This window comes from Papio anubis, chromosome 12 (assembly GCF_008728515.1).
Source record: "Papio anubis isolate 15944 chromosome 12, Panubis1.0, whole genome shotgun sequence".
In the NCBI taxonomy this organism is placed as follows: domain Eukaryota; kingdom Metazoa; phylum Chordata; class Mammalia; order Primates; family Cercopithecidae; genus Papio; species Papio anubis.
Genome location: NC_044987.1, coordinates 68,039,581 through 68,055,024, shown reverse-complemented (window position 1 = coordinate 68,055,024; position 15,444 = coordinate 68,039,581). Strand labels below are relative to the sequence as shown.

The following is a 15,444-nucleotide window of genomic DNA, read 5'->3' as shown; positions in this document are numbered from 1 at the left end:
GAGTGGTACTGGCTGGAAGTCTTGTTGGGGAGAGGAAGACTACACCAGGTGAAGATTTGAGGAAGGCTTTGCAGGCTCTTGACCTGAACCTCAAAGATTTTCTTTTCCCTTCCAGAATGTAATACCCTCAATGGGTTGGTGTCGGAGGTGTTTATCCGGTTCTTTGTGGAGACCGTTGGGCACTACTCCCTCTTTCTGACACAGAGTGAGAAGGGAGAGAGAGCCTTTCAGCGAGAGGCCTTCCGCAAATCTGTGGCCTCTAAAAGCATCCGCCGCTTTCTTGAGGTTTTTATGGAGTCTCAGATGTTTGCGGGCTTCATCCAAGACAGGGAGCTAAGAAAGTGTCGGGCAAAGGGTAAGGCTTGTTTATCAGCTCTCTTCTCTAATTTTTTCACCCACAGCAGGGCTGAAGAACCAGGCACTATGATGGAAGCTCTTGGACATCAAGCTAGGGCCAGGCCTCTTAACAGCCCTTTACTTCTGTTAGAAACTTCCAAGGGAGCATTCTCCTCCTCCTTCCCAGTAAATGCCTTCACAACGCTGTGCACAGGCTGAGCCACATAGCTAGAGATGGGACTCATCTCCGCCTAGGAGCAGCATGCTATTGGTTGCCCACCCCCTACTCAAAGAGGATAGAAGAAAGCCCTTCTATCCAGAGAAAAGGAACAGACTGAGCAATTTTGGGGGTTCTGAGAACCCAGGGGTTGGGAGTTCCCTTAGAGAGCACTGGGTCAGCTGTTGTAAGTTGGTGGCAGTCTTCATTGAAGGCAGATGTTTATCTCGCTTTTTGCTATTTCATCAGCTCATTCTAGGACTCTTTCATCTCATCACAATCTTTCTCTCTAACCTCAGGGTTAGTGTTTCTTCTGTCCTCTAATACTATCCATTTAGTGTAACAACCTTTTTGGAAAAACATGGTAGAGTTGTCTGAAGGAAGCTAGAGATGTCCACTTGGGGCAGCTCTGAACTGAGAAGCAGCCTCCTCACCCTAGTGCAGCTTGGGAAAGTGCATGGAGAGGCAGGGTGGCAGCAGCGAACCCGAGCAAGATGTCACTAATGATTGCTTTGATGAGCCAGTCTGAATTCTAGTAAGATGCTCCTGCAAATATTCATCCCAGATGCTTGCTTTCTCGTTTTTTGGCATCTGTGCTCCATGGTTCCCTTCATGTAGGCCTCTCCTTCCCTTTCTTTCCTCCAATGACTATTCTCTTCCCTGTGCCTGTTTCTCTTACCCAGGTCTTTTTGAGCAGCGAGTGGAACAGTACTTAGAAGAACTCCCAGACACTGAGCAGAGTGGAATGAATAAGTTTCTCCGAGGTTTGGGTAAGTAGCCTTGTTACTCATGAGATAGATGTTCAGCAAGAAGGAAGGGGCTGGGGGATTTGTGCCCCCAAATACTCTAAATCAGTGTCCACATGTGTATACTGGGGCTGTAGACAGAACAGGATGTAGACATCCCATAGTGATGAGGTGGTTCTCAGCCAGAATTCCAAGGGCATTTTGCACAGTAATGGTCCTTCAGTATCTGTGGGGGATTGGTTCCAGGATACCCAAAGATACCAAAATCCACAGATGCTCAAGTCCCTTCTATAAAATGGCATAGTATTTGCATATAACCTGTGCACATCCTCCCATATACTTTAGATCATCTTTAGATTACTTATAATACCTAATACAATGTAAACTGTGTTATTTTATTTATTTTATATTTTATTTTATTTTAGAGGCAAGGTCTGGCTCTGTCACTCAGGCTGGAGTGCAGTGGTGCAATCCTAGCTCACTGCAGCCTCAAACTCCTGAACTCATGTGATCCTCCCTCCTCCACCTCCTGAGTAGCTGGGACTACAGGCATATGCCATTACACCTGGCTATTTTTAAAATTTGTTTTGTAGAGATGAGGTCTTGCTATGTTACCCAGGCTGGTCTCAAACTCCTGGGCTCAAGTAATACTCCCATATTGACCTCCTAAAGTGTTGGGATTACAGGCGTTAGCCAGTGCACCCAGCTGTAAATAGATATTATACTGTATTGTTTAGGGAATAATGATGAGGGAAAAAAAAGTCTATATATATTCAGTACAGACACCACCATTCATTTTTTCCCCCAAATATCTTTGATCTCCAGTTGGTCGAATCTATAAACATGGAACCCATGAACGCAGGACTCATGGATACGGAGGGCAGGCTGTATTTACCATATTGCATTACAAAGAGGAATCCCAGGTTCCCACATACATCAGGTCTTTCTGTGTGCACTCCATCCTGAATGAATATGAAGGCCATGAGAGCCAGTGAGCTTTCCTCTAGACCATAACAGGTCTGCAGACACAGCAGTGCAAGTGCCCTTCCTGCAAAATGCTCCCCTCCCTGCAGGGTGCTCAGCCCGTCAGATCAGAGAATCATAGCATGTTTCTGTTTAAAGAGAAATTGACACCAAAGAGGCTAAGTGGCTTGCCTAAAACCACACAGCGATTAATACCAGTGCCCTAATTAGAGCTCTCACGTGTTTTCCCTACCCTGGATCAGATCACAGCTATAATCCAGTCTTCCTAACCCTCTTCCTCTCCCACTAAGAGGGTTATGGCTACAAGGAGGAGAGGGAGTGGAGGTTGGAAGGGATAACACTGAACATTCTCTCTCTTGTCCTCTCTGGCCCACAGGCAACAAAATGAAGTTCCTCCACAAGAAGAATTAAGCCCCCTTCTCAGTAGCAGAGTCCAGTGCCTTGCAGAGCCTGAAGCCTGGAGAGAAGGCCCAGCCTGGGACCCTCTGGGCTGCTGTGGCTCCTCTGCCCCCACAGATCCCATCCTCTAAGCCAGCCCACCTCTGCCTTCATCATATCCCGGGATACTGTTTGTAAATAATCTGCTGTAAGCTTTCTTAACTGTTTTTGTAACAAGCAAAGAGAATATGGTAAATATTTGTATATTCCCAAGGGGCCGGGTGCTTTCCTGTCCTGCCAGAGCATGGATGAAGTTTTGCTGGGTGCTCGTGACTGGCCAGTTTTGTGCAGCTGACTGTCTCAGCCAAACCACTGATCTTCCCTGGAGGCCTTCGGCCTGCCTGCCTGCCTGAGGCCCCTGCTGCCAGTCTCAGGCCCTGGAGAGCAGATGCTGTCTTGTTATGTACAGGAGGACCTTTTAAAAAAACTTGAGTTTCTATTTTTTCCTGGTAGTCCCCATACCCATACCCTCTGTTTTTGAAAGGCAAAGGCCAATCAGTCCCCATTTGCAGCATGGCACCAGGGTCTTAGGCCTAGTCCTCTCATTCCTCCCAGCCTCTGAGATGGTCAGTGTGTCATGGGAAGCCCACCCCCAGCTCTGCCAGTGCTCTCTGGGCCTGGCTCCCAGTCAGTGGTGGCCACGATGCGGTACAGGGCATTCCTCCTTCCCATCTACGGGTGTTCTCAATAAACAGTGTACAGTTGTTTGGGCCCAGAGCCTCATGTGTTCCTTGGCTTTGTTATCTAGAGTTCTCTCTCCTTGGAGTGGGCTGGGACTGGCCAGTCAGAGATGAAACATCATCACACAGGGAACTGAGTACTAGATTAAGGGGTTAGCTTTAGTGTGAGTCACTGACCTCCCCTGAAATGGAGTTCTCCAGCCTAAGTTGCATGACTGGTCTTAAGAGTTAGAAGATACCCAGTCATTGCAGTAGTTCAGCTTCCCTCAAGTGTTCAGCCTGTGCTTAGGTGTTTCCAGTGATGGAAAGAATGCTCTTTGCCTGTTGGCCCCATTATTAGGTAAATCTTAACATTTTCCTCTTCAGCCTGAAGCCCCTAAGATGTCACTTGAGTGTCCTGACATGGGTGGAGTGAAGCCCAGCTAATGCCAACGCAGGCTTGCGCATAGCCCTGACCCACTCCCTGTGACTCTTCCATGTCACTCTGTGAATCATTTTTCCATTGTAACCCTAGGTTTTCATACAGAAAGTACTGCTACATTCCACAGAAGAGGAAGGAGAGGAACAAGGTGGGAAATAAGGATGGTTTAGGCTTTTCACCCACCAAGGCCTTGGGAGAGCAGAGATTTTGCAAACTCCCAAGTGAGGCATTAAGCTGCAACCGTTTTCCTTGGTATTGTGTTTGGGTCTGACAGGATTTGAACCATGAGTAAAGTTTTCCTGTCCTTCCACCCTTGTTGAGAGATGATCCCATCCTAAGTTTCCTTCCCCTCTTCCCTCTCCCCATCTCCACTGAGGCCTGCGCAGGCCTCAACCTGTCCATGGTTTGGGCCTGCTGTCAGCCTCACAGAATAAAGTGGAGGGTTTGTCTTCTGGGACGGCGAAGTCATTTTCTGGCTCTGCCATTTGCCAGGACTAGGACAGGGATTGAAGCCTTGCGAGTCTTCAGTTCGGATCAAGAGAAAAGACGGATTATAACCAGAAGACTCAGAGTGGGATGTAGTTCCCTCCAGAACTCGTCGCTCTTAACTCAGCCTGGGCTTAGGATAGTCACAGAAGCAGATTCCTTAATAAGAAAAATACAGGCCGGGCGCGGTGGTTCATGCCTGTAATCCTAGCACTTTGAGAGGCCGAGGTGGGTGGATCACGAGGTCAGGAGTTCAAGACCAGCCTGGCCAACATGGTGAAGCCTCATCTCTACTAGATACAAAAAATTCGCCAGGTATGGTCGTGCATGCCTGTAATCCCAGCTACTGGGAGATTGAGGCAGGAGAATTGCTTGAACCCAGGAGGCAGAGGTTGCAGTGAGCCGAGATCATGCCATTGTACTCCAGCCTGGGCACAGGACGAGGCTGTCTCAAAAAAAAAAAAGAAAAATACAGATTCAATTCCTAAAAGGTACATGCGCTCTCTCTCTTTCCCTTCCTCCCCCATTCTCCTCCACCCTTCCTTTTCAGCATGGCTCCAAATAACCTTTAGACATGCGATCAGATCACAAGATGTGTATGTGTAAAATGTTTTTTAAAATTTGCGTTAATGGGGTCTCACTGTGTTGCCCAGGCTAGTCTCAAACTCCTGGGCTCAAGCAGTCCTCCTGAAGTGCTGGGATTACAGGAATGAGCCACCACATCCGGCCTTATTCATAAATTTTGCCACTTTTACATATCTTTAAAATATAGTATGCCCTTACGTGAATACCAGAGCGGTATGTCTGCCCGCTACTGTGGCTGCAGCTCTGGTCCCAATCCAGAAAATCAGTACTTGCATATAATGGCTTACAATAGGCTGCAAGGGCCCATGGAGTGATTGCCATAGCCAAGGCACAGCAGCCTTATGGGGAGAGGAGGGTGTGGACAGTGGGCCTGGCTTGGGGTTTACAAAAAGTATTCAGGGCTTCTTTCCACGTTCTTTCACATGATCTCAGGGCTTCTTTCCACGTTCTTTCACATGATCTCTGGACCTCTAAACCAATGATTTTCAACCCTATCAGATCCAACAGTTTAGTTTTAATAGCAAATACTTTAATTCCCTCCACTACCCTGAAATGAAATTCAAACATAAGCTACTGAAATATACCTTAACTGTAATATAAAAGGGCAGAAATAAAACAAATATTTTGTTATAATATTTAAATATGTAAATGCTTGTGCACAACTGTACTAGAAGAGATAATCACATGCCTACACTGTACACAGAATTACTGTGAATGCAACAGCTACATATGCAGATGGAGAAAAGTGTTGTATCAGCAACTCAGATCCTACTGAGTAGTTATTGGTGAGTTTTCTGAAATGAACAATTTTTGGGAATGTTCTGAACAAAACAAAGTATGAGCTTCCCCTGATTTAAACAGTAGTTAGAATCCTAGGAAACTGAGAAGTATATGAAAACTGCAAAAACAAAAAACCAACTTTTGGAGTTATATGTAAATGAAGTTAGATTGTAAGTTCAATTTTTCTTTATTGTGTAGGACCAGCTCATCCATTCCAAGATATTTAGCATCCCTGGTCACTTCCCCTCCATGACTGTAACAAAAATGCCCCAATGTGGCCAGGTGTAGTGGCTCATGCTTACAATCCCAGCACTTTGGGAGGCCAAGGCAGGAGGATCATTTGAGCTCAGGAGTTTGAGACCAGCCTGGGCAACATAGTAAAGACCCCACTTCTATTAAAACAAACAAACAAACAAACAAAAAAACCACTGTTTCCAAAACACTCCCGTAAAAGATGGTATTGTGGCCACTGAGAGCAAGTGTCCTTAAACAGTGGCTTTCTGACAATACTGGGGCAATTGCTCAGGGATAACAGTGCTATCTCCTCTACCAGGGAAGTCCCCTCACCTGTAGGAGTGTCAGCTCTCCTCTATTCTGCAATTAAGTTCTTTTAATGCAGGGCAGGCTGCTTCATTACACTGTTCTAAATGCTCTGATAAACTGTAGTCTTGAAATAAGTATTCTGGGCTTTTTAAAAAGCAGTATTTTGAAGAATTGCCCTTAAACAGTATTAGTCAAACTCTGGTTCACATTGGAATCTGTGGAATTAGGGCCCATCTTAGTCCATTTTGTGTCGCTATAACAGAATACCTGGAACGGGTAATTGATAAAAAAGATTTATTTGGCTTATGATTCTGATGGCTGAAAAGTTAAAGATTGGGCAGCTGTACTTGAGGAGGGCCTCACGCTGTTTCAACTCACAGCAGAAAGCAGAAGGGGGGCTGGGCATGTGCAAAGAGATCGGGTAGGGGTAGTAAGAGAGGAAGCAAGAGAAACTGAGGAAGCCAGACGCCTTTTAAACAACCTGCTTTCCATTCCCAGCAGAGTGAGAACTCACTCAGCCCCACAGGAGAACATTAATCTATTTGTGAGAGATCTACCTCCATGATCTAAACACCTCCCAATAGGCTCCACCTTCCAACACTGCCCATACCAGGGGCCAAATTTAAAACCACATCCAAATCATATCACGACCCAAGAAAATAAGTGATTACAGTTACAGCTCAAATTTTTGTTAAAATATCTTTTCACATGTACACTTATAACCCACTTTATACCCAAAATGACTTACAGGGATACACAAACGAGGTTATTTGAAACAACGTAAAGTGGGAATGAGAGGAAAATAAAAATTGGGATGTAAAATAGAGCCAGGAATTAAATATACACTTTAACCTACATTCTTGCTAGGGGCGTTACACAAAATACGTTTCTAGAGCCAGATGATGTGGTGTGCATTCCAAAACAAATTTATTTGCCTGTGAAGGTGGGGGTGTAATTTAAAAGGCCATGAAAACTCTCGAAAAATACTACTTTTCAGCATTGGCAAGTTCTGGTAGTTTTTTTTTTTTTTTTTCTCAAGATATTTTTCTCCATTTATATTGCCTCTCAATATGAAAATATGCATTGGGTTGAACAAAAAACAAACGGCACCAAAACACACTTCGTCTCCCTCACTTCCCTAAACTCCCAAGAGGAAATTCCTTTTGTTTTGTTTCCAGAACATTTCCATCCGTGTACAAGCACTTTCTTTTTTAGCCCAAAGTGCCCTTGAACGTGGCTGACGCTCATTACCTTTTAGACAATTGAGACAAATTCTGGAGGTTCCCATCTTGAAGATTTACGTAAAGGCCACGCCTCCCGTTCTTAAACGCACCCTAATCGGTGCTGGAAGTGCGGCGAGGTTGGCCATTCCTCCGCTTGGAAGGGGACCCACGGCCGCCCAGGGACCAGGGGTGGAGTTGAACATCCCGCCTCTCCAGAGAAGCTATCTGCACTCGCTCACCACTGGCTGGCGCCACCCTTACCGGAAGTGGCCAAGCGAGGCCGGTCTCCTCCGTGCTTCTTCCAGTCTGGGACGCGGGGAAGTCATCTCCGGAAGTAGAAGCTAGTCACCGGAAGTGGCTCTCAGGGGCCGACCTGAGACCCAAGCTGCGGTCTGTGTTGTAGGGACGCCACTGCGGTTGGGTCGTGCTGACTGATGCAAGCAGCCGATGGAGCCACCAGGCGGGAGCTGCGGAGCTTCCGCCCGCGCTTCCGACTTGCAGTCCGTCCCTGGGCTGTCTGCTCTTGGGCTAGTTAGCCGCTAAGTAGGGTCTAGTAGTACATTTAATTGAAAGCTCGCCTGATTTAGCTGTCCTAGACGAGCACTGCTTGTGCAAATGATGTGGCAGACATTTGTCATAAAATCAAGTTGCACCTGCAGCTCCCAAGTTTGAACGCAACTATATTTAAGGCATATATACATTAGACCAGAAATTGTATCCTTTGCAATTCAAGCTTTAGCCAGCCACTAGAGATCGCCAGTGTGAGCCTCTATGAACACAGCAGGCTATTCAAAGCTTGGCAGTCATGAAAATATTTTAGTAAATGCGGGTTCGAGAAAGCACTGGAATCGGTGGACTTAGGGTTCAAAACTTTTCATCTGTTCCTCATCACATAAAACTAAGTTTTTAGAAGTTACTAGCTGTAGCTTCTGGTGAGTGAACAAGCCAGCAATGAAATCAGTGTTTCTTTCCCAGGCCAGAGGATCGGATGGCCTAACAATGATCTCCTGGCGAAGGTAGCCATTAAGGGACTAGCGATCTTTCCCCCCAAACTCTGCTTCCTTCCATGTCTCATCATTTTGTATCAGCCCACTACAATTCTGTCTCCAAGTCCTGTCCATTATGTCGTCTGAATCGTACCTTTTCCATACTCCCATTTTCTTGGTTCTGCCTTCAGCCTCCCATTGTAGCTGTCCTTTACAGCCCAGTCAGAGTAATCTTTCTCTTCACCATAGCACTTCCCGTTTGCCTAACCTTCCCAAACCAGTTTCCCGAACCAGTATTCCCTCTGCTTGGACCAATTTCCCACTGACAATCACATGAAGGCCAATTGACTCCATCTGCTCCCATAATAGTTTGCACTTGTTACTAAGTCAAACACAAAAATTAAGTGCATGGCTTCCATTTTAATCTATACAATCCTCAGGTAGGCACTTTCACCTAAATTTTAAAGATGAGGAAATTGGGACTAAAAGTCACACAGGTATTGGGTGGAGACCAAACATTTAGTCTTTAATTCATCATTAACTACTGACCACTTATTGTGGGATCCTTGAATTCAGGTTCCATATTAAAAGTCCTCTATGGGCTCTAATGGAGAACCTTTACTTTTTTGAGACTGAGTTTCACTCTTGTTAGAGTGGAATGGCACGATCTCGGCTCACCATGACCTACGCCTCCTGGATTCAAGAGATTCTCCTGGCTTAGCCTCCCAAGTAGCTGGGATTACAGGCATGTGGCACCACGCCCGGCTAATTTTGTGTCTTTAGTAGAGACAAGATTTCTCCAGGTTGGTCAGGCTGGTCTGGAGAGTCCCTATTTCTAACCTCCTCCAGCACAACAGAAGATACAAGCCAAATGATACATTTGCTTAAAATTGTCCAGCTGAATCAAGGTTTCACTACTGCTTGTAATTCTATCCTATTCTTATGTAAGCCAATTCAGTGTTTCTCTGTGCCTTGTATTTGATCCCCAACATCCTCTAAAGGTTATCCTGACAGATATGTCCCATAGACAACCATGGTTCTCGGCTTATGCATATTATGACCCCACAGAAAACCTCCACTAACTAAAACCCAGGAGTCTTTAAGTGCCGTCTTATTTGCCTAATTTTAGACTGCGTTATTTTGGGTCAAAAAAAGTTCAAAATCACAAGAAGAATCATAAAACTGTAGCAAATTATAATTTACCCTAAGATCTATGAGGATCTTATTTGTAAACATGCATTGGTCACCATCAGTTTTCCAACAGCAAGAGACACAAATCCTAGAAAAACTTATTTCAATTTCTGGTCTTCAGGATTTCCAAATTTTCTCGATACATTTCAGACTAGAAGAAAAATTAACCATCTCAAACCCACTTTGACATACAGAAAAGCCCTGGCATATTGAAATTGCAGATTGCTGGACCGCCATCTCCAGACTCTGATTCATCACATTCAAAATATAACAAGAATTTCGATCAAGATTAAGGAGCCATGGCCGGGTGTGGTGGCTCACACCTATAATCCCAGGACTTTTGGAGGCCAAGGTGGACAGATCACTTGAGGTTAGGAGTTAAGAGACCAGCATGGCCAACATGGTGAAACCCCAGCTCTACTGAAAATACAAAAATTAGTTGGGCATGGTAGCAGGTGCCTGTAATCCCAGTTAGTCAGAAAGCTGACACAGGAAAATTGCTTGAACCTAGGAGCCGAGATCATGCCACTGCATTCCAGCCTGGCAAGAGAGAGACTCTGTTTAAAAAAAAGGGGGGCCAAGAGGAAAAACCTTGGGCTGAGGAATTAAGTCCTAAAGGACCACCTCATTCCTATCACACTGCCCCTCTTTAGAATGTGAACCATTAAAAATGGAATCTTTCCTTTTGAGCCACATCGAACAATTAGGGTACATTCTCCCATTCACTGTAAAATTCAGAATACAATACATGCAGACCTTTCAGTGATCAACAGGTATCATTCTGACTTTATAAACAGAAATGTTTCACTGGCCAATGCCTGTGTTGGTCTTATCTTTACCATATACTTTCTGAGGGAAGTCAGCAGAGGAACCCATGTCTTCATACCCTAAGTACTAGAACCTGGGCTCCCAATGCACACAGGATGTAGAGATGCCACTGAAGAACCTATACTCACACCACAAAGAAAAAGTAGTCAGCATTTAATGAATCTCCCTCCACGTGGCTTCAAGCCACCAGGACACAGGCCCCCCCAACACCCTTAATCTTCTCCTCAGCTCTTCTGCTGAAGAATTTGGCCTTCACGATGACAGGCTGCTTTGGGAGCTTTCCCTTTCCCAGAACTTTGTAGTAGCCCTGGAAGAACAGAGAAAAAAGTTTACAATACACTGTAGCAGGTACCTACTGCGTGATGGGTATGAGGAAAGACTGCCAGCCCACTTTCTAAATCCCTAGGCAGGGTATGTATGTTTCTGATCTGGGCACTAACGGGGGCACCAACTGCCCCCACCAGTGAATCAAGACCAGAAGATTCTCTTCGAGTACTCTAGCACACCAGGACAAGAGTTGTGTCAGGATGTGACTCTAGTCTCGGCAAAGCATAAGCCTCCTCCTGCTCAAAAACCCCTTGCTAAGCAAAAGAAGACAACCACCTTCCTGACCACTAAAACTACTCAATGGACATTAAATAGCCTGGGAAGTCAATTTAAAGCGCCCCTAGGGTTCTGGCCTCTTAAGATTACCTCCATATTCATGAGAGTTAAGACTAACACAGGGACCAGAACCCCCCACCAAGGACAAACAAAATATATCTGTTTTGGGGGAAAATCTCTTCAGATAATGTACAGCACTGAGTATCGATGGAACGTATTAGGATTCTATTATCTGGGGAACATGAAGGGCCAAGAGCTGTGCTCGATCAGAACCAGCTATAGTTCAAGCACGAAATGCAAACCTGATACAACCTGGGCAGTGACAGTAGGCACTGTTACTGACAGGGAAATACCTATGATAATTCTACCACAGGAAGAATCGACGTCTGGTAGGTAACTGGGAAGTACAGGTTTTAAGTGGATTAGATTAAGCCAGAGTTTTTGTAAGGGAAGGTATGGAAGTATAGAAAAACATCCAATTAACTTACCGATCGCACCACATCAATGATGGGAGCAGCCCCAGTCTTGTTTTTAGCAGCATTCACCCGTGTCTGCTCACTGACCAAAGTCCACAATTTGTCAAGGTTGACAGTTGGGCAGAAGCTCTGGTTCCTCTTTAAGTGGTAATGCCTCATACCAACTTTCCCAAAGTAGCCTGGGTGGCTAGGAAGAGATAACAACCACCTTCATACACACTCCAATTAAGATGCTATGTTTATCATCTTTATAGTTACCTCCCCCATTACAGTGTAAATTGTTCACTGATGTAGAGCAGTGTCAGGCACATGATACATCTGTTGACTTAAACAACGGTTTTAAAAACCACCAAAGACTATCATGAGGAAAAGGCTAGTCTTATTTCCTGGAACCAGGATAAACCACTGACAATGTTAGAGGCAGGGCTGAGACTAAAATTCAAGCCACATAACAGCACTCTATGGAAAATCTACATACTCCTATAATAAAGGTCTTCCGAATAGCCAAAATTTATCATCCACTAGTTTGTGAGTAGGTGAATGTGAAGCATGTCTCTAACCTGGTGACTGACTGTGCCACAAGGCCCACAGCCAGTGAATAAGATCAGCAGTTACTCTCCGAGGACTCTAGCACACTCAGGCAATAGCCGATACCCAAGCGTGACTCTAGCCTCGATGACAGGTTCTCAGTTCACACGAAGTGTTAACTTGGTTAAAAAAAAGCAGTAGGCAAGGCTTGCTTCTAAACTTTTTGTTTAAGCCAGCCCTCTCTCTGCCCCTACCTCCCAAGCTGTGTCAAAAGCAGTCCAAGGACACTTACTATTTGTCGAAGTTGATCCGGTGGTGATGCAGACCACCAGCATTACCGCGGCCTCCGGGGTGCTTCCGGTGCTTGCCTGCAGGAATACAAAGCTACATGGGGCCGGTGTGATGGCTCATGCCTGTAATCCCAGCACTTTAGGAGGCCGAGGCGGGCGGATCACCTGAGGTTAGGAGTTCGAGACCAGCCTGGCCAACACAGAGAAACCCCCGACTCTACTAAAAATAGAAACACTAGCCGGACGTGGTGGCGCACACCTGTAATACCAGCTACTGAGGCAGGAGAATCGCTTGAGCCGAGATTTCGCCACTGCACTCCAGCCTGGGCGACAGTGATCGGTCTTTCTCCCCCGCCCCCCCCCCCCAAAAAAGCTACATGCACCACACAGCCTTCTCATGCCTCTCAATACTTCCTCGTACAAAAGCCGAGCGTTTCCCCAGACGTCTGTGTCCCGCTTACGCTGTTCCTACCCTACCGATGCCGGTTTCAGCAATGCGATTACTTCAGGATTCCGGGTGAAACATCTTTTCAGGTTCCACATCACAGCATTCCCACAGTACTCCACGTCTTCAACTAACCTAATACCGTGCCTGCTCAATTCCTATTACTCCACTGATGTGAAATTCCTTAGAACTGGACTACTACAGGATCCTCAGAAAAAAATCAACAGCTGTCCAACTTGACCCCACAAAAAGGTCTTATTCTTATAGGCTACCGATCTCCAGACTAGCTAAGCACCCGAAGAGAGCCCAAGGCCCACCCCGAGGGGAAGCCGGCACTCACCTATGCGGCCGTGGCCGTGGCTCACGTGGCCCCGAAGTTTCCGGGTCTTCCTCAGTCTGGATGGCTGTGTGGAAAAAGCTTGGTGGTAAGGCCTAAGGAATTAGGGGCAGGGGGCGATGCCTGCCAGTTGTGAGATGGGCCTGTAAGCCTGTGGATCAAGGACCCAACTAATTGAGCGTTCGGTAAAGTTGAGGGTACCGATCGGCCTAGGGCCGTGCTCACCACGGTAGCGCCGGAGGCCGCGTGTCCTAGAGATCTGAACCGCGGGCCTAACAAACGGCTCCGGGAGCCCCGCCCCGCGCCCGCGCCGGCCACCCTGCCCTGCAGGCGGCCATGCGCAGCCTGGAAGCCCCGACCATGGTAGGGAGTGGATGACTACGGGCAATGGGAATGAGCTTAGGAGTCCCCGGCAAGGAAGAGGAGGCAGGAAGCGAAACACCTACCATGTCGGCAGCCCAGACGAAAAAGGAAGGCCTTCGCCAAGTCTCGCGAGGTATCGGGCACGGGGGGCGGGGCCAAGTGCCTCACTTCCGGTCACAGAGGCCGGGCTTCGGGCGGGGCCTCTTGGTCTCGCGGGATTGCGCGTCTCCTAGTCGCCTCCTCTGGGTGGTGATACCCTTCACAGAATCTTGTGGTGGCGGTGAACGGTCTCGGTGAAGCCGGCTGTGACAGGCTCGGAAGACGAGAACTATTGAAGAATCGGGGCTAGGTGTGCTGTACTGCACGCCGCCCATGCCTGCTTGAGCCGGCCCCTTTTCTGGCGCCTGGGCCAGGGAACCGCCTAAGCCGACCCTAAGGGCCTCGGTATCAAGCTCCTCACCAAATGCGCCAGCCCAGAGCCGCCCCGCGCGCCTCCCCAGTTCTTAGTGGTTTGCTCGGGGCTGGTGATAGTGGCGGCTGGTTTGTCTCCCGGCCGCAGTGCGGAACCGCGAGGCCCTGTTTAATCCTCAGTATGGCCACCTGGTGTCTCGCTCCGTTTTCTGAAGCTCGGGCGGCTCCCGAAATGCCTCCTCCAGCTCACACTCCTGAGTGGGCACTCCGGCTTCCTTTCTCTTTTGCCCTTCTGCTATCATTTGGTTGTCCTCTCAGGTTTGAGCAACTTAAATCGGTTCAGGGACTTAGATACCTGGTTGCTTTATGGTTCTTTTAATGCAGATATTGTAAATACTTTTTCTAAATGCCACATTTAGGCCAGGCGCGGTGGCTTACACCTGTAGTCCCAACACTTTCGGAGGTCGAGGCGCGAGGATTGCTTGAGGCGAGTAGTTCAACAACAGCCTGGGCAACATAGTGAGACCCTTGTCTCTACATACAAAAGTAAATAAGTAAAAATAAATGCTGTTTTTGAATTTTCTCCAGAATCTACATAACACGCCTGTGACCCTTTCCTGGACACAATGCAGACATAGTTGCTCGCTTCCCCACCTGTACCACCATACAATCTAGTACAGCCCTTACGTAATTTATTGACCTACGTTTGTCTTCCCTACTAGACCTAATTCCTTATGTGGTCAAGGACGGTTTTCTTTTATCCACACTCAACTAGTGATTGTTGAGTGAATAAATGAACTTCCCCTCACCTCCCTGTCTTCGCTAATAGCAGCGTGTCTTCTCTCTTAAGTTGGTTACTTCAGCCAGTGTTCAAGATCCCATCCCCTCGCTAGTCTATTAATAGATCCCATGGGAAAAATGAAATAAATTTTTAAAATCCCACCCCCTCAGTTATTCCCTGTGTGTATGTGTGAGCGTGAGTGTGTATTTATTTTTATTTCTCTTGCCCCCTTCAGCTAAAATATAAAAATATCCAAAATTCTGGCCGGGCGCGGTGGCTCAAGCCTGTAATCCCAGCACTTTGGAAGGCCAACGCGGGCGGATTACGAGGTCAGGAGATCGAGACCATCCTGACTAACACGGTGAAACCCCGTCTCTACTAAAAATACAAAAAATTAGCCGGGCGAGGTGGCGGGCGCCTGTAGTCCCAGCTACTCGGGAGGCTGAGGCAGGAGAATGGCGTAAACCGGGAAGGTGGAGCTTGCAGTGAGCCGAGATCACGCCACTGCACTCCAGCCTGGGCAACAGAGCAAGACTCTGTCTCTAAAAAACAAAACACAAGCCAGGTGCAGTGGCTCAAGCCTGTAATCCCAGCACTTTGGGAGGCCAAGACGGGCGGATCACGAGGTCAGGAGATCGAGACCATCCTGGCTAACACGGTGAAACCCCGTCTCTACTAAAAAAATACAAAAAAATAGCCCGGCGAGGTGGTGGGCGCCTGTAGTCCCAGCTACTCGGGAGGCTGAGGCAGGAGAATGGCGTAAACC

The 15,444-nt window shown here is 47.1% G+C and overlaps 3 protein-coding genes and 2 non-coding genes across 12 annotated transcripts in view; 2 read left to right on the top strand and 3 right to left on the bottom strand.

Annotated features, from left to right (window-relative positions):
* DENND2B (DENN domain containing 2B) overlaps positions 1–3,438 on the top strand; it is a 176,296-nt gene extending 172,858 nt beyond the window's left edge. For 6 of the 8 annotated variants that reach the window (XM_009186646.3, XM_009186650.3, XM_021926109.2 and 3 more), the window contains 3 exons: positions 116–355; positions 1,237–1,323; positions 2,660–3,433. In XM_009186646.3, coding sequence (XP_009184910.1) covers positions 116–355; positions 1,237–1,323; positions 2,660–2,694 — 362 coding nt within the window. In that variant the 3' untranslated portion in view covers positions 2,695–3,433. Of the gene's footprint in view, positions 1–115; positions 356–1,236; positions 1,324–2,659 lie in introns of all 8 variants that reach the window. The other 2 variants (XM_003910253.5, XM_017948650.3) reach the window with 1 other exon arrangement.
* A 7,142-nt stretch (positions 3,439–10,580) lies between these two features.
* Positions 10,581–14,842, bottom strand: RPL27A (ribosomal protein L27a). Its single transcript, XM_031653323.1, has 5 exons — positions 13,570–14,842; positions 13,127–13,190; positions 12,344–12,419; positions 11,536–11,710; positions 10,581–10,751 (listed from the first exon to the last, which is right to left on the bottom strand). The coding sequence occupies exons 1-5, from the start codon at positions 13,570–13,572 to the stop codon at positions 10,623–10,625; spliced, it is 447 nt and encodes a 148-aa protein (XP_031509183.1). The 5' UTR covers positions 13,573–14,842; the 3' UTR covers positions 10,581–10,622.
* Positions 10,860–10,990, bottom strand: LOC116269893. The gene has a single exon (XR_004177703.1). It is a non-coding gene; the product is annotated as a small nucleolar RNA SNORA3/SNORA45 family (small nucleolar RNA).
* Positions 12,071–12,200, bottom strand: LOC116269894. The gene has a single exon (XR_004177704.1). It is a non-coding gene; the product is annotated as a small nucleolar RNA SNORA3/SNORA45 family (small nucleolar RNA).
* Positions 13,182–15,444, top strand: part of TRIM66 (tripartite motif containing 66) — a 65,932-nt gene continuing 63,669 nt past the window's right edge. The window contains exon 1 of the mRNA XM_031653316.1: positions 13,182–13,619. The gene's annotated coding sequence lies outside the window, so the exon portion shown is untranslated. The remainder of the gene's footprint in view (positions 13,620–15,444) is intronic.

Excerpts from the sequence above, each read along its gene's own strand:
- RPL27A (XM_031653323.1), bottom strand. Across the intron at positions 11,711-12,343 it reads CGGATCAACTTCGACAAATA|CCACCCAGGCTACTTTGGGA; the intron begins GTAAGTGTCCTT and ends ATCTCTTCCTAG. Across the intron at positions 10,752-11,535 it reads TCATTGATGTGGTGCGATCG|GGCTACTACAAAGTTCTGGG; the intron begins GTAAGTTAATTG and ends CTGTTCTTCCAG.